Source organism: Hydractinia symbiolongicarpus, chromosome 7, assembly GCF_029227915.1.
Source record: "Hydractinia symbiolongicarpus strain clone_291-10 chromosome 7, HSymV2.1, whole genome shotgun sequence".
In the NCBI taxonomy this organism is placed as follows: Eukaryota; Metazoa; Cnidaria; class Hydrozoa; order Anthoathecata; family Hydractiniidae; genus Hydractinia; species Hydractinia symbiolongicarpus.
Window position 1 is genome coordinate 3,858,991 of NC_079881.1, and position 16,177 is coordinate 3,875,167.

At 34.3% G+C, this 16,177-nt stretch overlaps 2 protein-coding genes across 2 annotated transcripts; both read left to right on the top strand.

Annotated features, from left to right (window-relative positions):
- The first annotated feature begins 59 nt into the window (after positions 1-59).
- Positions 60-3,572, top strand: LOC130648833 (NHP2-like protein 1). The gene is made up of 3 exons (XM_057454936.1): positions 60-219; positions 2,794-3,015; positions 3,338-3,572. Exons 1-3 carry the CDS (start codon positions 217-219, stop codon positions 3,494-3,496), a joined length of 384 nt encoding a protein of 127 aa, XP_057310919.1. The 5' UTR covers positions 60-216; the 3' UTR covers positions 3,497-3,572.
- A 4,150-nt stretch (positions 3,573-7,722) lies between these two features.
- On the top strand, positions 7,723-15,960 carry LOC130648837 (SUMO-conjugating enzyme UBC9-B-like). Its single transcript, XM_057454939.1, has 6 exons — positions 7,723-7,885; positions 9,519-9,582; positions 12,848-12,867; positions 14,243-14,315; positions 14,891-15,080; positions 15,552-15,960. Exons 1-6 carry the CDS (start codon positions 7,820-7,822, stop codon positions 15,613-15,615), a joined length of 477 nt encoding a protein of 158 aa, XP_057310922.1. The 5' UTR covers positions 7,723-7,819; the 3' UTR covers positions 15,616-15,960.
- The last annotated feature ends 217 nt before the right edge of the window (positions 15,961-16,177 follow it).

The window sequence follows — 16,177 nt, forward strand, 5'->3', positions numbered from 1 at the left end:
TTATTTTTTATATATTCATATCTTAGTAGTTTTTAGAGTTATGGTACCATTGCGACACCCAGTGAATAGTTAGCATTAGAAGGCATAATGGCTCCCCAGCATTCGTTCTTTTATTGTCTGCTAATGATCACAAAACACGTGAAGCAGCATAAACGAAGAAAATACATCAAATTTCTTTATTAATCACCTCATTAAGCACTTTAAAATATCGCAAAAATGGTAAGTTACCTAATAATTTATCTAGCAATTATAATAGCCTTAAAACATCATCAACATGTGAAGGCATGGTGAGGGAAAAGGGTTGGTGAGGGAAAAGACAGACATTTCGCTGTGAAACTTTCACAGAAGAAGCTTTGATGATACAAAAACTAATGTCTAAATTAAACTAAAGCTAAATTAGCAAAACTTTTCTAAAGCCACACCATATGTCATGTTTGAAGTTAAAAACAAATATACTATATATGAAAAATTTAGCTAGCTATCCCCTATTTATAAAAAGAGGGTGAAGATAAGTCGCAAACGCCCGCCCTGAACATTTGTGAAATGCAATTCCTTGTGTAACATACCATACAGACTATAGTAGGAAGAAGGAGCTATAAGATAAGGGAGTTAATAAAGATTATATTTAAGTTATTTATCAGGTAAATCTTTTTATAATTTATCAAAAACAGTTCTTTTAAGAACTTCGCTACCACATAGCGTATGATCCGCCAACTCCGTGAATCCGATAACTCTGTGAAACTGCTTTCGAAGCCTACAAAAATTTACCACAGCTCTGTCTACCATTTTTAATGAATGAATTCGATTCAGGGGTTTGATACTACAACTTAATCATTTTAAGGGTGTCGGAACTCGCGCATGACGAAAATTTGGCGGTAAGTTCAGCCAGCTATACCTTTTAGTGATTTTCAAGTCAAGCGCTACGGCGGCCATTTGTGATATATTTTGTTATCTCACTTAATTGATTATAATTATGGTCATGTTATACCTTTTCTGAGGGCCCAATGAGTCAAGAATGTTTTCTAATGAATAATTTAATTTTTAAATTATTTTTGCTAGTCATCAGAAAGCAAGAGAATGCGTTTTTCAAATTTCATGGGGTTGAAGGATCCATCACGTCTTTATCAGATGATAGTCCATGTCGGATCCGGCTTATTTGTCCACTATTAAATGGGTTTTTTTCTTGTCATACCCCCCGAACGGTTTGCGACAGATAGCGCTACGATAATAAAAGTTTGAAATAACCGATATATTGACGATATGGATATAAGGACGTTAAATGTGTTTTTTTTACAGAGTTGGCGGATTATAGGCTAGTAAGTTCATTTTAATTTTTGTAGTTTTTTGAATCATTAGCGTCTGTTTGTCTTTTCTTTTTCGGGCATTGTTCGGGTCTATGCAGGTATTCTTGTGGTCGGAATGTTCTCCTTTGTTGCTCTCCGATGGGGTTCAAAGTGGACTTTTCACAGTCAAACCTTCACAGTAGCAACCTAAATTAAACAGAATTTACAAGCAACACGGCATTAAAATGTCGCAAAATGGCAAAAATTAAGCAGTATCTAAAACATATTAAAGATTTGACTAAAAAAAAAAGAATTCCTTAAAAAAGAAGAGTATTATTGTAGTTATGAAGGTTTCATCACAAAAACATTATGATTACGGCATTGGTACACCATTTCATAATGGCTGCTTAACCTGAATACTGGCCTGTGATTGGCTCCACCAGTATTATGACGCAAATCTGACCGCAAGAATATTCAGGCAAATACTTGATTTTTTTTCAAAACGCCGAACTCACTCGAAAACGGCTGCACTTTTTACGGCGTATGCAGCTTATCGGCACCCTTGGCTTATAAGGAGTTACATGCATGGTGTTTTTTTCCTCAAATTGTAATGGCTATGTTTCTGCCCAATCTTGAAACGCTCCCGTCTTAAGACTTAAGGCAAAAAGGGTATTTAAATTATATACTGTTGGTAAGGGTAACGTCCACAGCACGCGGCACAAATGCATTCCTGGGTTTGCCGTTATGTGTTATATGTTTTGTTAAGTATTCTTTATACGTCCTCTGTGTATTATGTAGTTGTTGAAAATTATATTTAAAAAACTTGTAAGATAATTGTAACAATTTACGTTGATAATGTCTTGTAGTAACAAGACGAAATATCCATTAAAATAAAATAAAAAATGTCATCATCAATCAAAATTGAAGTCATGTGCCCAAATTAATATATTTAAATTTTAGAATTTGCAAATTTAATAACTTTTCACCAAACTTAATTCCTGCAAAACAAATAATTTACGTCCTGTGAAATTTAGTTACTTCAAAGTATATTATGTTGAAATTTTACTCACAAGAGGAGTTTATGCCAAGAACTACCTCAAGACTTTTTTCGCCATGCCTAGTTTTTAATGGTGTTCTATTTTGCAGAGAAAAATTATGTAGAGACTTTCTGTCGCTATGCTACCTAGTTTTTAATAGTGTTCTATCTTGCAGTGAATGTTTCATTCACAGAAGTTCGAAGGAAATGCCAATCACGGCCTTCCTGGCTAGCCATTTTATCAGCGTTAATAATCCGGCCGCCACAACATAATCAGGGCAAAAAAGCACAATCAGGCCATGTGTACATAATACGGCCTTCCTGTTTATAAACAAGCCGTTATCACAGTTTGGGCAGAACAAGTCGTTTCAATTTGATTTGCCGATTTGTTTAATACTTGTTTTATGAATTTATCAAAAGCATTGGTATTGTTTTAATAATGATATTTTAATAAAAGTTTTAATAAATTTTCAGGGAGATGAAGTCAATCCTAAGGCCTACCCACTTGCTGATCCACAGTTAACTGTAACTATTTTGGATTTGGTACAACAAGCCGCAAACTACAAACAGTTATTGAAAGGAGCTAATGAGGCCACAAAAGCTTTGAATCGTGGTATTGCGGAGTTTATTGTGATGGCTGCGGATGCTGATCCTTTGGAGATATTGCTTCACTTACCTCTTCTCTGTGAAGATAAGGTTTGTATGTAGTTTTGTGCCTTGTAGTGGGTTAATTTTTACACAGGTTTAATAAGCACCCAATATTAGAGTGTTTTAACTACAACTTAAGAGTTATTAATATTAATCAACACAAAAGAAAAATTTTTCTGTGGATTATTTGTAATTTAAAATGTTTTTCCGGCTCAGATTAACTTTCCGGAATGGGTAAAAACCCATATTTCTTGGCAAGTTAATTGCAACACGTGTAAGTCAGCCCGCAAGGAAATAAAATTACACAAGGTGTCGCTGTTTCATTAAAGTTTTCTTTTTGCATGTTAATTTGTTTTGTTTTGTCTCTTAGAATGTTCCATACGTTTTTGTGCTTTCCAAGCAAGCTTTGGGACGTGCTACAGGCGTGTCTCGGCCTGTCATTGCTTGTGCTGTGACGATAAACGAAGGATCGCAGCTAAAAAGTCAAATTCAATCTTTACAGCAAGCCATCGAGAAACTTTTGATTTGAGCATTTTGTATGTTGTTTTTTATGCTTGTAGATATCGGAAAAAAAAATATCTTCATAAAAAAACTTCTGTTTCAAAGGTATCTTTTCCTCGTGCTGGCATTACTTTACACCTTCTTAAAAGTATGAGATTTGTTATCCATTATAGTAGCTTTCTGAAAAATAGCGAGCTTCTTAATAATTTTTGCGGAAACTATGTTTTGCAAAATTGACGAAAATTCGCGAAATTAATTTCGGCAAAATATTAGGACTTGCCAACTTCGCGAAAATTAGTTTTTAAAAATGTAAATTCTATTTTTTTTTGAATTGGCTGTTTTTTCGCGAAATAGCCTAAAAACAATACTTAGTCAGTACTCGAAGTCGTAGAGTTGCGCAGAATTTTCACTTAAACGACGTCTATGCGCTAGCTGCGCTTTCTACAATGTACACATGAAACAACTGGATTCCCGACATAAAAGATAGCAAAAATAAGACTCTCTAGCCTCGTCAGAATTTAAATTAGTAAGATTTTGGATCTAACCCAAGATCCTAAGTCCGCTATAAATGTTGACAAGTTCGCAGTGTCCGCGTACTTCAATAAAGACATTGCTTTCAATTGCATACTAGGAATTACTCCCTCCAGTATAAGTGTACAAAGTCACCAACAAATAAAGTGCTTCAGGGACTATAGTAAAATTGATCACCATTCTTAAAGTTTTTTATAAGGAGACGGATTGAATTCTCAGATTACCCTTTGCAGTGCATTTTTCGTTCTACTTTTTTCCGAATCAGGAATAATATATCAGGTGGTGATGGAGCCCTGGTTTAAAATACCACCCTTATATGTAATAGATTCGGAGTTGGGACGAGTGTTAATTTTAATTCAATGAAAATAAACATCATGTTTTGTGTCATTCATTTTTTTCGGGCACCAGATCTGAAAAACTTCCCTATAGCTGATACTAAGGTACTACCCCATTTCCTCAGCAAATAGTTTCATTTGGGTCATCGTCGTTCCCCGGCATTTTGGCCAAGTATCGCTTTTTGCCTCTTGATTCTCTCATATCAAAATAGCAAAAAAACCTGGGGACGAGGGTGGTGGCCGTCCTCCCCGCAATAATGGCTTTAAGAATACCCTGGGTAGTAGAATGCCATTATTTTTTGTTACTATTAAAAGGTTTATGAACTCTGCCACTTACCTTACCCATACCTAGAACAGGGCTAGACTGTGTAACTTAAATATCCACTAGAACAGGGCTAGAATGTGTAGCATCCCCTAGAACAGGTCTAGACTATGTAACTTAAATATCCCCTAGAACAGGACTAGACTGTGTAACTTAAATATCCCCTAGAACAGGACTAGACTGTGTAACTTAAATATCCCCTAGAACAATACTAGACTGTTTAACTTAAATATACCCTAGAACAGGACTAGACTGTGTAACTTAAATATCCACTAGAACAGGGCTAGACTGTGCAACTTAAATATCCACTAGAACAGGGCTAGACTGTGTAACTTAAATATCCCCTAGAACAGGACTAGACTGTGTAACTTAAATATCCCTTAGAACATGGCTAGATTGTGTAACTTAAATATACCCTAGAACAGGACTAGACTGTGTAACTTAAATATCCCTTAGAACATGGCTAGACTGTGTAACTTAAATATACCCTAGAACAGGACTAGACTGTGTAACTTAAATATCCACTAGAACAGGGCTAGACTGTGTAACTTAAATATCCCCTAGAACAGGACTAGACTGTGTAACTTAAATATCCCCTAGAACAGGACCAGACTGTCTAACTTAAATATCCCCTAAATATGTGGAGTTTCTTTGTCAGCAACATTGTGTGAGAAAATCTTAATTACTGTCGAGAGTTAGGTGGAGTTGTTAAGTCACACTATGGTGCCCAATGATCACTTTAAAAGTGCACAAAGAATTGTTAAAGTGTCATATTATAGGTTTATATTTTATTAAGAAATATGCGTTGTTTTTTGCCTTCCACAACGTCAGTGAAGAACGCACTTCGCAGTTCGCTTACCATAAGTAATCAAATCAAAGCTGTTTCTGCTCAAGGAGCAACAAAGTTTTAAAGCCAGTTCCAAGAGTAGAGTGATTTGACACTATAATAAGATAAGAGACTAGGCACGATAACAAAATAGCATAGAAAGATGTTCATATAATGGACTTGTGACAGACCCACGCTCCTCGTTAGTCGTAACTCTACTCTGATATATCCACTAAATTAGAAAGTGCTTTAGGAAGCGCAAAAACGTCTGCTGTGAATGTTGAGGAAGTTTAAAGAGATGTGCTTGCAAGCCATGTTATATAAAAAATTGTGTTGTCATAGGCTGTCAATTTTCTCGTCGCCCAAATTCTTCTCAAATTTTTCTTTTTTTTTTCTTTGAATTTGAACGAATTTCTTTGTTTCTTTTAAAATTTGAAGGGCGTATGTTATTAACACGTGCGTTTTGCAAAAGTTGAATGTTCAGATATGACATTTATTACTAAAGGAAATGAAGCAATTAAATCGTAAGGAAAAGCAAAGAAATAAATTTAAATTAATTAAGCACAAGACATCAATTTATTTTTATCCTCTATGCAGTGGTCAAGTGGTTTCTTATGGAGTCACTTTCAAAAATTTTAAATTTTGGCTTGTTCATGGGGATTACGTGAAAGTTTCGAGACATAAGGTAAAGTAGGAATCCAAAAAAGTTCGTTGCACACTTATTTTGGACGGTCTAAGTTAAGGTCTAGGTATACATGTAAAATCCTTCCAAAATTAACATAGTTAAATCTTCCCCCTATAATTATTTCCTATTTGTGCGAATTTAGTGTTTTATGTTGCTTTGTTTGGTCTAAAAGAGAAAAAAATCCTGCATCTACCCTTGACACTCTTGTTTAGTCAAAAGCGATAGATTTTTAGCCTGTGGACCTTTAAGCATGAAGAGGTCCTTCAACGTCGCTACTCCAGCCAGGAGATCATGTTCGTTTTTTTCGAAATTGACCAGCCTAGTTCATCTTGCGTCTCTCTAGCATGCTCAGCAGATATATAAAGATTATCCAAACGTAAGCATCATGGTATTTTAAATTGCATCTGACTATTGTGATATTTGAGCTGTTTTTTAGTTTGTTTCGGCATCTTTAATTCCAGACGTAAGATATTGCAAAAAAAGTCCTACAAGGAATGTAAACACTGACCTATTAAAGACATACGTATAATAAACTTGTTGTGATAGGTGATTTTTTATTGTTCGCAAACTGACTTAGGACTTAGGATCTATGTTTTTTTGGTTAGATCATACTCCTTTTAAACCGTATTAATTCATGCACATTAGCAGACATCACAAAAACTGCTAGTAAAAACATCTCAGCGTGCTCTTTCTACCTGACTGAAGCATCTACAAAAGTTTTGTCAAGAAAATTTGTGGGACACCTCAAAAATTGCCCAAAAAAGCGGCCATTTTGCTATGTTTTGGAATTTTCTCTTTCTGATAATTGTAGGATATCATACGTTTCGAAAGTTTGGTCTTGCTTTTTTGGATATATTACAGAATTCAAGATCACCGGATCATCTAAAACTAGTCAAACTGTGACAATACTCTGTCACCAGAGGCAATCACCCTCGTCCCCACGGCTCTTCCAATGATACACAAGGCTCTTCCAATGATACACAAGGCTCTTCCAATGATACACAAGGTTGATGTATAAAATGCTAAATTGCCTTTTTTGGTCTTTATCTCAGTAAGGAAACAAATAAATTTGATACATATAATCAGCTTCATCCCCGGGACTCTTTTTTGCTTTTTTTGTATTGAGGACAGCGCGAAGAAGAAGGAAGAAGAAGAAGGTTGATATATAATACTATTATTTTCTACTCTTCAAGCTTTATCTAGTGGTATAAGGGTTCCATGTGCCATAAGGGGACCATGTGGACGAGATTTATGCTATGCTATGATAAACATTGTGAAAAAGGCCTCGCTTGTTAAGATTTCCTTATTGCAAATTGAGTAAGATCAAGAAGACCTTGTTTTACAACCAACCACGTGCCATTCCTTCTCCAAGAAACGTTGTTATGACATCTAAGATAAAGACAAGGTTGGACTTAATCATATGACTACTTAAAGCACATTTAGGATTTAAATAAGCACCAACTAATCCCCTCCGTTAGTGATACCCTCCACTTGCCCCTTCCCCCCCCCCGACGACAATTTTTCAAAACCCGTTTATCCGGTCGCAAAAAAACGGGAAATATATTACGGGACAAAGATGGTTGATTGGATGTGATAAAATAACAGAAGTAGCCACACAAAACACAGTATTGTTAAAAAATAGCTTTTACAGAATGACTAGCATTGCACTTGGACGCTTAGCAGAAGAAAGAAAAGCATGGAGAAAAGATCACCCTTTTGTAATATATATCATTTTACCCACTTTAATTACATAACATTAAGTTACCTCTAAACCCAACAACCACACAACCCCACATAAAAAAATGCTACATGACATTTATGGCTACATTTTCTGACGAAAAGTCTTAAAATTTTAAAAATATACAAAATGACCTCAAATAAAAAAATTGTTGTTTTGGATTTTATGCTACCCGAAAAATCTTTTATCTTCATTAATAGCCATTTTACTGTGTGTGAGTCCTGCTTTTTTACCTTCACAAAAGTATGGACATGGCCATTGTTCTCAAAATGAAATCAAAACAACTATGTCACATGGAAAGTGGTCTAAATGTTGTAAAATTTTCTTATGTTATGTCTGGCTCTGGTAGAAAGGTCCAAAATTCTTCCAAAAATTATGATTAAAAGCATCAGAAAATATTTTGTCTAAAAATACTTTGTTTGATTATAACTTTGTACAGGCGACTGAGGTTCAATTCCCCTGATGGTGATTCAATATAAGCAAATGAATGTTATCATAACCCTTGGTTAACCCTAGTCATGTCAGGGAAATGGGGGATATTACACATTTGGTGGGCTTTGGATGTTGCAGGGAGTTTTCTGGTAGAACGCTGACCTCTAATAGCCATTACCCCAACTGGAAGTAATAGACAAGGGTATATTCCTTGATAGCCCTGTATAATATGCACATCTATCAATGAAGTAAACAAAGTTTGTTTTATAAAATTTTGAAATGCAAACCACAGGTTTCATTTGGCTTTTAAGTTGTTAGCTTTTCTATTATTTGGGTAGCCTAGTTAACTAAGCTTTCTTTGAGGTTGATAAGAAGTTTCTCTTATACGAAGCGTAGACGCAAATGATGTGTCAGAGCAAATGCCTAAAATTCAAATCCACTTCAGAGCAAACCGTGAATTTAAATCAACCAGTAATCACAAACCGGACGTGGCCACAACTTATCTCTTAAGTGATACAAGAATTAACTATATTTGTTTGGGTAAGTAAGGCCATTTGTGCTCAAAGCAAAGAGTGTGGTTAGTATTCTGACTGCAAGGAGTCCGTTTTTCGACTCATCATAATTGTACCCACCTTTACTATTCCAGTTCCCCGTGGTAAGAAAAATTATGTTGGATCTTTTTTAGTGTTTTTTACACTTAAGTTCCATTGAAATGGTGTTAAAAACATTAGCTTCTATATATATTAATTCGTTTTGTGAAGAAACATGTCTTAAAGGAGCAAAAAAAAATTAAAAACAAAAATAATTTGCACAAAATATATTAGAAATGTAAACAAATATTCAATTTGTGTCCTGCTAAGATTAGTTAATTTTTTTTGTCAATGTTTTATTATGTGAGAGATAGAATGCATTTTGTAATATAAGCAAGTGTTGAAATGCCTCTGAACAGGACTTGATAAAACAAAATAACTGATTATAGGTGATAAAACCGAACAATTTGAAAGTTCTATGTGTTATATTTTTATTAATTTTCAATTCTCAAAATTTGCAAAATTCAAATTCTGATGTGAAGGTTCACCTTCTTGCTAATTTAATGCTAATTTGGTTGTCTCCTAATTGGAATCAGTATTCCAATTGAAATTTGTCTTCAAGTGACCTAATATTATGCTTTTTTGTTGTAGGGATTTGTTGCTAAGCCTGTAAAAAATGCTGATGGAACTTTAAATTTAACAAATTGGGAATGTTGTAAGTATTGTAAAGTTTTAATTAGCATAATACTTTCATCATCATTCTCGGCTTAACGTCCGTTTTCCATGCTAGCATGGGTTGAACGGGGTATACTAATGACCCTCTAGATCTAAACTCAACTTCTGTATCACGTCTGTCATTATACCTCCTGCCAAGTCTTTCTCGGTCTGGGTTATATTATGTTATCTGGATAACATCTTTAATTCTACGGATACTTAGCCTGCTTCTTAGCTCATCTGAACTCTTTCTGTCTCTCAGACTGGCGTTACACATCCACCTAACCATTCTCATATCATTCCTTTCTAAACGGTCAAGATCTTCCTGCTTTTCTGCCCATGTCTCACTACCGTACAACATAACACTTCTTACACAGGCATCATACAACTTACCTTTTACCTCAATTGACAGGACTCTGCTAGTCAACAAAGGAAGTAACTCTCTAAACTTTTTCCAAGCAGAACCTATCCTGCAAGTAACACTTCTTCCAACACCCCCTTCACTGCCCAACATATCACCTAAGTAACAAAAGTTCTTAACTACCTCTAACGAGCAACTGTTGTACATCATTAAAGCTGGAAATACTTCATTCTCTATAATCTCACCTTTGCAACGCTTGCATACAAACTGAATGTCAGCTCTTAACCTTCCACCAATACTACTGCACTTCTTATGTACCCAATGCTTGCAAGTCTGACGAGTTACTACCAACCCCTTCCCTGCAAACTCCACAAGGCCACTTTTTAACTACAAGGTCAAACTTGACTGCAATGCTACTAATCATGACTTTAGACTTTGCTGTGTTTACCCTTAGCCCTTTCTCTTTAGTCATTTCTTCCACTTCTCAAACTTTTCAACTAATTCTTCCATTGACTCTGATATGAGAACAAAATCATCTGCATACAATAACTCCCATGGACAACCTGTTCTGAACTCCATCGACAGCGCTTCTAAGACTAGAACGAACAACAAAGGACTAAGTACAGAACCCTGACGTACACCAACATTTACACTAAATTCATTACTAAGTGGCACGACTTCTAGCATTGCTGTACATAGACTGTACCATCGTAACTAGCCACTCATCCACACCTAATTTTCTCATAGCCCACCAAATAACTTTACGTGGCACTCTATCAAAAGCTTTCTCTAAATCTACAAAGGCAAAATAAAGATTCTTTCTTTTTCCTAAATACTTTTCCTGAAGCTGTCTGAGTAAAAATATTGCATCTGAAGTGCCACACCCTGGAACAAAACCAAATTGCATCTTATCTATATAAGTTCTTTCTCTAAGTAACTTATCAATCACTCTTTCAATAACTTTCATTACTTGATCAACCAACTTCAAACCTCTATGTTACCTTTTTCTAAGCATCACCCTTATTCTTGAAACAATTCACTATTACGCTCGACTGCCACTCACTCGGAATAGCACCATCCTTTATAATCTGATTAGCAAGACTTGTAAGAAGCTCAACTCCGATATATCCAGATGCTTTACCATCTCTGCAACAATACCTGATACTCCTGCAGCCTTGCCAATCTTCAATTTCCTAACCTGGCACTACCCATTCTGTCTTGATCTGCATAGCTGGCCCTTCTACAACATCATCATCAGACAAATTATCCTCATCCCAATCTAACTCAGTGTTAAGCAACCATAATAATTCTTCTAAGCTACCCTTTTCTCCTCCTCTGTGCTAGCCAAAACAACTTCATCATTACGTATACACTTCTCACCTACAACATCTTGATTAGTCTTCTTCATTTGCTTTGCTATCTTGAATACCTCATTGTGCTGGTCTTCCCTTCTCAACACATCTGCAAATCGTTTCTCTCTGCTTCTGACTTTGCCCTATACACTGCTGTACAAGCACAACGCTTAGCTTCTAAGTAAATATTTTTACTACCACCTGACTTAACACTCTTTCCAAAGTTTCCTCTTTTCCTTTATACACTCGTCAACCTTTGCTCTGCGTGCGAATAAATCAAATTGGTTCAAAATTTAATATGGCGCATGACGTAGTAACCAAGGGAATGTGTGAGTGCAAAAAAAACAATCTTTCTTTATTTTTTAAAAAAAATTTCTGTTCATTAAAGGTTAGTTTAGCCGGATTAGTTTTTAGTGCCCATTCTAATGGTTTTCTAACGGTATCGAAATACATCTGGGTATGGCGTTGTATCAGTAATCACTGTGCTACATATCAGCCTTCATAATTCAAATTTATTAATGTCAACAATTGCTGAGTACCGATGTGAATTAGAAAGGCTGTCAGTTTGCATGTACACCAGACAGTCACAAGTCTTATAATAAAGGTAAAACGGCAACAGAGTGCCATTTTGTGACTATTATACCTACATTGTATATACCTGCATCCATATGCCTTGATTTTTCGAATCTTCATGTTCAGATTTGCACAAAAATTTCTACCATCATCTTGCTCTTATAATTTTATGGTTTCACACGCAGAGGAAGAATTTTGCAGCCCTTACTTTATTTACACCTATTTTGCCAATAATTATAATGTAATATAATGTAGATACGTAATTAAAATTTTGCAAATAAAAATATTATAAGGTGTAAAATATGCAATTACAAGGGTTAAATTGCAATGATTTTATTAAAAAAAATTATTATTTCTCATTTTTTCATAGATTAAAGAAGTTTGCAGACATTTTCATTTGCGCTTTCTAAAGTTTAATTTTCTTTGTGAAATGTGGTATTTATGCTTTGGCTACAGTATCCCCCAGCTTTAAACAAAATCAAGAAAGTGGAATAGCTTTTTTACATTTGTTTGATAATATTTTATTTTTTTATCATTTATTTTTATTATTATTTATTTTTAGCTTTTTATCAGGAATTTGTATTTAATAAAAGTATATAACATTACTTTATTAAAAAACTTTTTTTTAAAAAAAAAACAAGGAATTTTTAATTTAACCACTGGCAAGAAAAATATTAATTAAATAAAGATGTTTTTAACAATTTAATTTGCCCACAAGTGATATAAAACTGTTTTTAATGATCCAGTTTATTTGCTTTGAGTCTTTGTGGTTATACCTTTATGCTTTGCTGATAGCTATGCTCTTGTTAAACAGTGTTATTTTTTTTGCATGGATTTTGAGAGCAACTTTTCGCTCGTGGAAGGCTTGATTAGTTGCACAAAGTCTGGAATAATATAGAAAATGAATAAAGACGGCCTTATTGTGTCTTGTGATAAAAAACTTTTTATGTTTATGTAATAATTTTTATGTTTTTTTCTAGCAATACCAGGCAAGAAAGGTGTAAGTAGTCTTCATTTGATGCACTATACATATTTTTTTAATACATATCTTTAAAGCAATGATTTTATATTTAATAAGTTCTTTGTTTCACTAACCTGTATGTTCATAGCAAAGTTATTGTCATGGCTTGTTACAACTTTCCAAAAAATGTATTAAAGAATTAGAAAAGCTTAATTTTTCTACTTTCATTCCTTCTTTACATTTTTTGTTCTTCTTTTTTATAACTTTGTGCAACGAAATGCCCAGTCTGCAAAATTAGATCAAGCTATTGCTTTTTTTGGTTTTTTATTTATGTTATTTAAGTTATAAAAATAATATCTTTCATCATCTTCTATTTTTTTTTTTGGTAAAATCCCTTTTTTTATTTTTTGGTTCCACAGTTTTCTTAAAATTTGGTTGGTCTAGTGTTTTGAATAAGTGTATAAAGAAAAAAATATGTGATTACAATGACAACATGATTTAGTTTATATTTTATTTTTCTTATTTAATGCATACCATAAGTGCTCGATTAAGCGTATTGAGCACATTTTGATTTTTAGGGTGGGTGTTTATTCAAGAGGGGTGGTAAATCGTTCAATTTTTGTTTTGTGTTAAAGCTTTCATTTTAGAAAACTATAATGATCTCAAAATATAAAAACAAGATATGTGTAACAGGTATAAATAACATGTACCTAAATGTTTATGGTTGACTTTCTTTAGCAAATTTCTCACCGAAAATGGTGTAGTGGTAGCGCATTCGACTTGTAATCATAAGGTTTTAGGTTCGAGTCCCTACTCTGGCGCACTTAAAATGCAATGATGTCAGCCCATTTGGTGCCATCTACTGACCACTAACCGGCTTGTGTGACAGGCAAGCAAGTTAGAGCAATGCTATACGTATCTCTGGTGGTAATGTAACATAGTTACAATCCGATGGAAGGAATAGCCAACCATTAGGATGGAATCCCCAAGGACGTTAAAACTTCCCGTTACTTACTTCTTACTAAACCGTTGAAACAAAAAGATTTTGATATAAAATTTCATGCTCCAGATTATTTTAAGAACATGTTTTCTAATTTCTAAATAATTCCAATAAGTGCCCTCTGGCTCTAGTACAATATTCAAATAACTTCCCCTTGATGCTTATTCGAGAGAGGTGGTTATAAAAATAATTATGAAAAAGGTTGGGCACTTATTTGAGAGAGGTGCTTATTCGAGAGCTTAATCAAGCATTTACGGTCTGCTTTTTTAAATTTTCTAGATTTTTAATTGTTTTTAACATTAAAATGTTTAAATATACACACTTTAGCCCTCTCATTTTGTTTCATATGCTGTTGTTATTGTAACGCTTGAATTGTGTGTGGAGATGCATTCCAGCTTTATATATGTGTTATAGACATTATGGGAAGGAGGGTCATATTTTGTACGCATGATATTCAAAGAAGATTATCCGTCCACGCCACCTAAATGTAAGTTTTTAACCATGGCAATTGTTTATTTACCTGAAATTAAGAATAGCGTGTAAAATAGTTCGTTGTTCAAGGAATATGCTCATTGGGCCATTTATTATAGGTGTCACAAAAACCTCCAACATTGAAAACTTATTCTGACACGTACCTTGACAAAAACTTGAAGATTTTGATTCTTTTCATTTCAAAAAACAAATATATCGATAAATATTAAATAAGGTGGATCATGTGTTGCAAAGTTCGACGAATCTAATAAACCTTTATAAGAACATAGATCTTCAAATTTTGAGCATATAATAAGCATATTTTGTGGATGGATAAAATGCATTGCGAAGGTGTCTGCTAATAGATGAACATATTTGACTCTTTGTGAGCATATTGAATATTACCACACACGAGCAAACATTTACATTATTGTGTATTATCACGTGTTTGACAACATGACTTGTACACATGCAAAAATGTTACCAAAAGTTTCAGAGATCTCTCTAGAGCATCATAAATTCCCCAGAAAATAATCTCAGTTTGTAGAACTCGTTGACCTGATACATAATACAGCTAATCGTACGTTTCAGGTAAATTCGAACCGCCTCTTTTCCATCCTAACGTGTATCCTTCCGGTACCGTGTGTTTGTCCTTATTGGACGAAGATAAAGACTGGAGACCTGCTATCACAATCAAACAAATACTCCTCGGTATACAAGATCTATTGACAACACCAAATATTCGCGACCCCGCCCAAGCTGAGGCGTACACTATATTTTGGTGAGGTTTATATTTATGCCGTCAGAAGCAAGTGACGTCTAAGAATTTTGATTGACCAGGAAAAAGTTAAACCTCAAAAAATATAAGAATTCTTAATGTTACTACGTAGAATTACGCAATTTTGAAAAACATCAGGCTAAGATTATATAGGCACTTTCAACTGCTATTTCGCGAAATATTTAAAAACTTGAAAATCTTAAATTAATGTAAAGCATTATAAAGAATCTATACATTTCTAGAAAGTCTTAGAGATAAGAAACATCGTGTAAAAAACGTGTAAAAGAGAAGAAATTTTAGCGGTATTTATTTTAACAATTGAGGTCCCCATAGTTCGCAAAATTTAAAAAAATCAATTTCACGTTTGCAAGTTCACGAACGGTTTTCTTGGTACGATAATGCAACCTGGTAAATACAGTCATGCAGTAATGTTAATTTCTGTATTCATTTATTTATTTATTTGTTATGTTTCAGTCAAGACAAAAACGATTACGAACGCCGTGTAAAAGCACAAGCCAAGAAATTTGCACCCAAGTAGACCATAATCGCGGTGAAAATATATCATCCGAACAATCCTAAATAACAGCCACCTTTTTACCAGCCCTTAAAAAAGAAACTCCTGTATGTATTTTATAATATGTATCAACCTCGTTCAAGGTATTTTGCTGTCAAAGTGCGTCAGAAAACCAAAGGGGAGAGATGAGAAGGGATTAAGAAAATTAAAAGGCCTTGAGAGGGGCCGTGAAAACAACAAAAGGCCTTGAGAACGAGGTTGTTATAACGTGTAAATTATACAGAATACATCTTTTATTTCGTTCCAATTCTGTGTGGTATTTGTATGTTGGTATTGTAAATGTGACTATTAAAATTTATTCCTCTCCAACTGCGTCTTATTAATGATATTGGTTTTTCTACCCAGTTTATAGCGACCACATTATGTCAAAATCTTTCAGTGGATTTAGTGTAAAAGCTAACTCACTGAAGGAAGGGTGGCTATAAGTTATGGACTTTCAAGAAGTCGTTGTAAAGTCATGAATTTAATCTGAAAAATTTCTCAGAAAACACATTTTGTGAAAAAAAAGGAAAAACGTTCATGGAAT